The sequence below is a fragment of the Buceros rhinoceros genome, unplaced genomic scaffold, assembly GCF_000710305.1.
Source record: "Buceros rhinoceros silvestris isolate BGI_N320 unplaced genomic scaffold, ASM71030v1 scaffold21709, whole genome shotgun sequence".
In the NCBI taxonomy this organism is placed as follows: Eukaryota; Metazoa; Chordata; class Aves; order Bucerotiformes; family Bucerotidae; genus Buceros; species Buceros rhinoceros.
Window position 1 is genome coordinate 6,684 of NW_010431205.1, and position 1,225 is coordinate 7,908.

General features: G+C 61.2%; 1 protein-coding gene across 1 annotated transcript in view; it reads right to left on the bottom strand.

The window, feature by feature from the left end:
• The window catches only part of LOC104499801 (2-oxoglutarate dehydrogenase, mitochondrial-like), a gene marked incomplete at both ends in the record, with an annotated part of 11,572 nt that overhangs the window by 6,675 nt on the left and 3,672 nt on the right, over window positions 1-1,225 (bottom strand). Inside the window, one exon of the mRNA XM_010143356.1 lies at window positions 412-566. Coding sequence (XP_010141658.1) covers window positions 412-566 — 155 coding nt within the window. The remainder of the gene's footprint in view (window positions 1-411; window positions 567-1,225) is intronic.

Genomic DNA, 1,225 nt, shown 5'->3' on the forward strand with positions numbered 1-1,225 from the left:
ATCGCCGCGGCTACAGCTAGTGCAGAAACGTGAGGAAGGAAGGGAAAGGCACAAAGGGAGCCACGGCACCAAGTGATGCTTAAGCAGGCAGCATGCAGCAGCCCAACAGCCTTCCCAGTCACCCCAGTCTCCTCCTGCAGAGCCCAGCTGGGCAGCTCCGACACTGTGCTGCACTTCAACCTTATTTTTAGACCTTTTCTTTCATGATCATCCACATTTTCAGGCTCCCTGCCAGCAGCTGAGCCTGCCAGCCCAGCAGCTCGCTGCTGTCACCCTGCTGAGTAAACCGACCGTGACAGATGACGTCAAGACGTGACTCAGGTGGTGACTGCATCGCTCCAGCCAGGAGCAAACCCCCATCCCGGGCAGCAAGGGGAGACAAGGGGAAGGTGAGGACCCTCCCCGGGGTACCTGGTGGAGCGGACCAGCCTGGCCAGCAGCGTGCGTTTCTCCTCGTTGGTGAACTGCATGATGCCCGGGGTCTCAAACTTCTGCCGGATCCACTGGCACTGCTCCAGGTCGTTGATGAACATGAACTCCACGCCGATGTGCTGGCAATAGGCCATCTGCCTCGGCGGGAGGAGAAGGGCTGTGAGACCACAGCCAGGGGCTGAGCACCTCCTCACCCTGGCGAAGACCAGCACGTGCAGCGTCACATCGCAGCATGGGGCAGCGACTCCTCCCTTCCCCTCTTTGAGCTTCCAGTGGGACAAAGAGCCCCCCTGCACCAGCCGAGACCAACCCTCCCGCCTGGCAGCCAGGACACGGGCAAGCGCTGCCTGTGATGGCAGCCCAGGAGGACCCATGAGCCGTGCCCAGAGCCGGCACCGCAGCAGCCCTATCTTGGGAGCCCAGGTTGAGCTGTCTCCCCGGGAAAGGAGATGCTGCAGGGGCCATGGTGGAACACTGCAGGGCAGCTCGGCCCCTCCACATGGCTCAGCACCAAAACATTTAATTCCCCGCGGGGCTCAGCGTCAGACCCTCGAGTCCTTTACATCCACCTCAGAGGTGAGGTTTGACTTCTCGGTGGCATCGGCTGTGAGCAGGTCCACAACCCCGCTTCATGCGGGGGGAAGAGAGACAGTAAAACCGCCTCCCCCCCGGATAAGGAACCCGTTCTTGTAGCTTATCCAAGATGTTGACGCAGCTTTGCTTCTCCCAAGGTCAAGCCGTCTCAGCAGAGACCGTCTGAGCGAGGCTGCTGCTCGCCTGGCAGCCCTCTGCC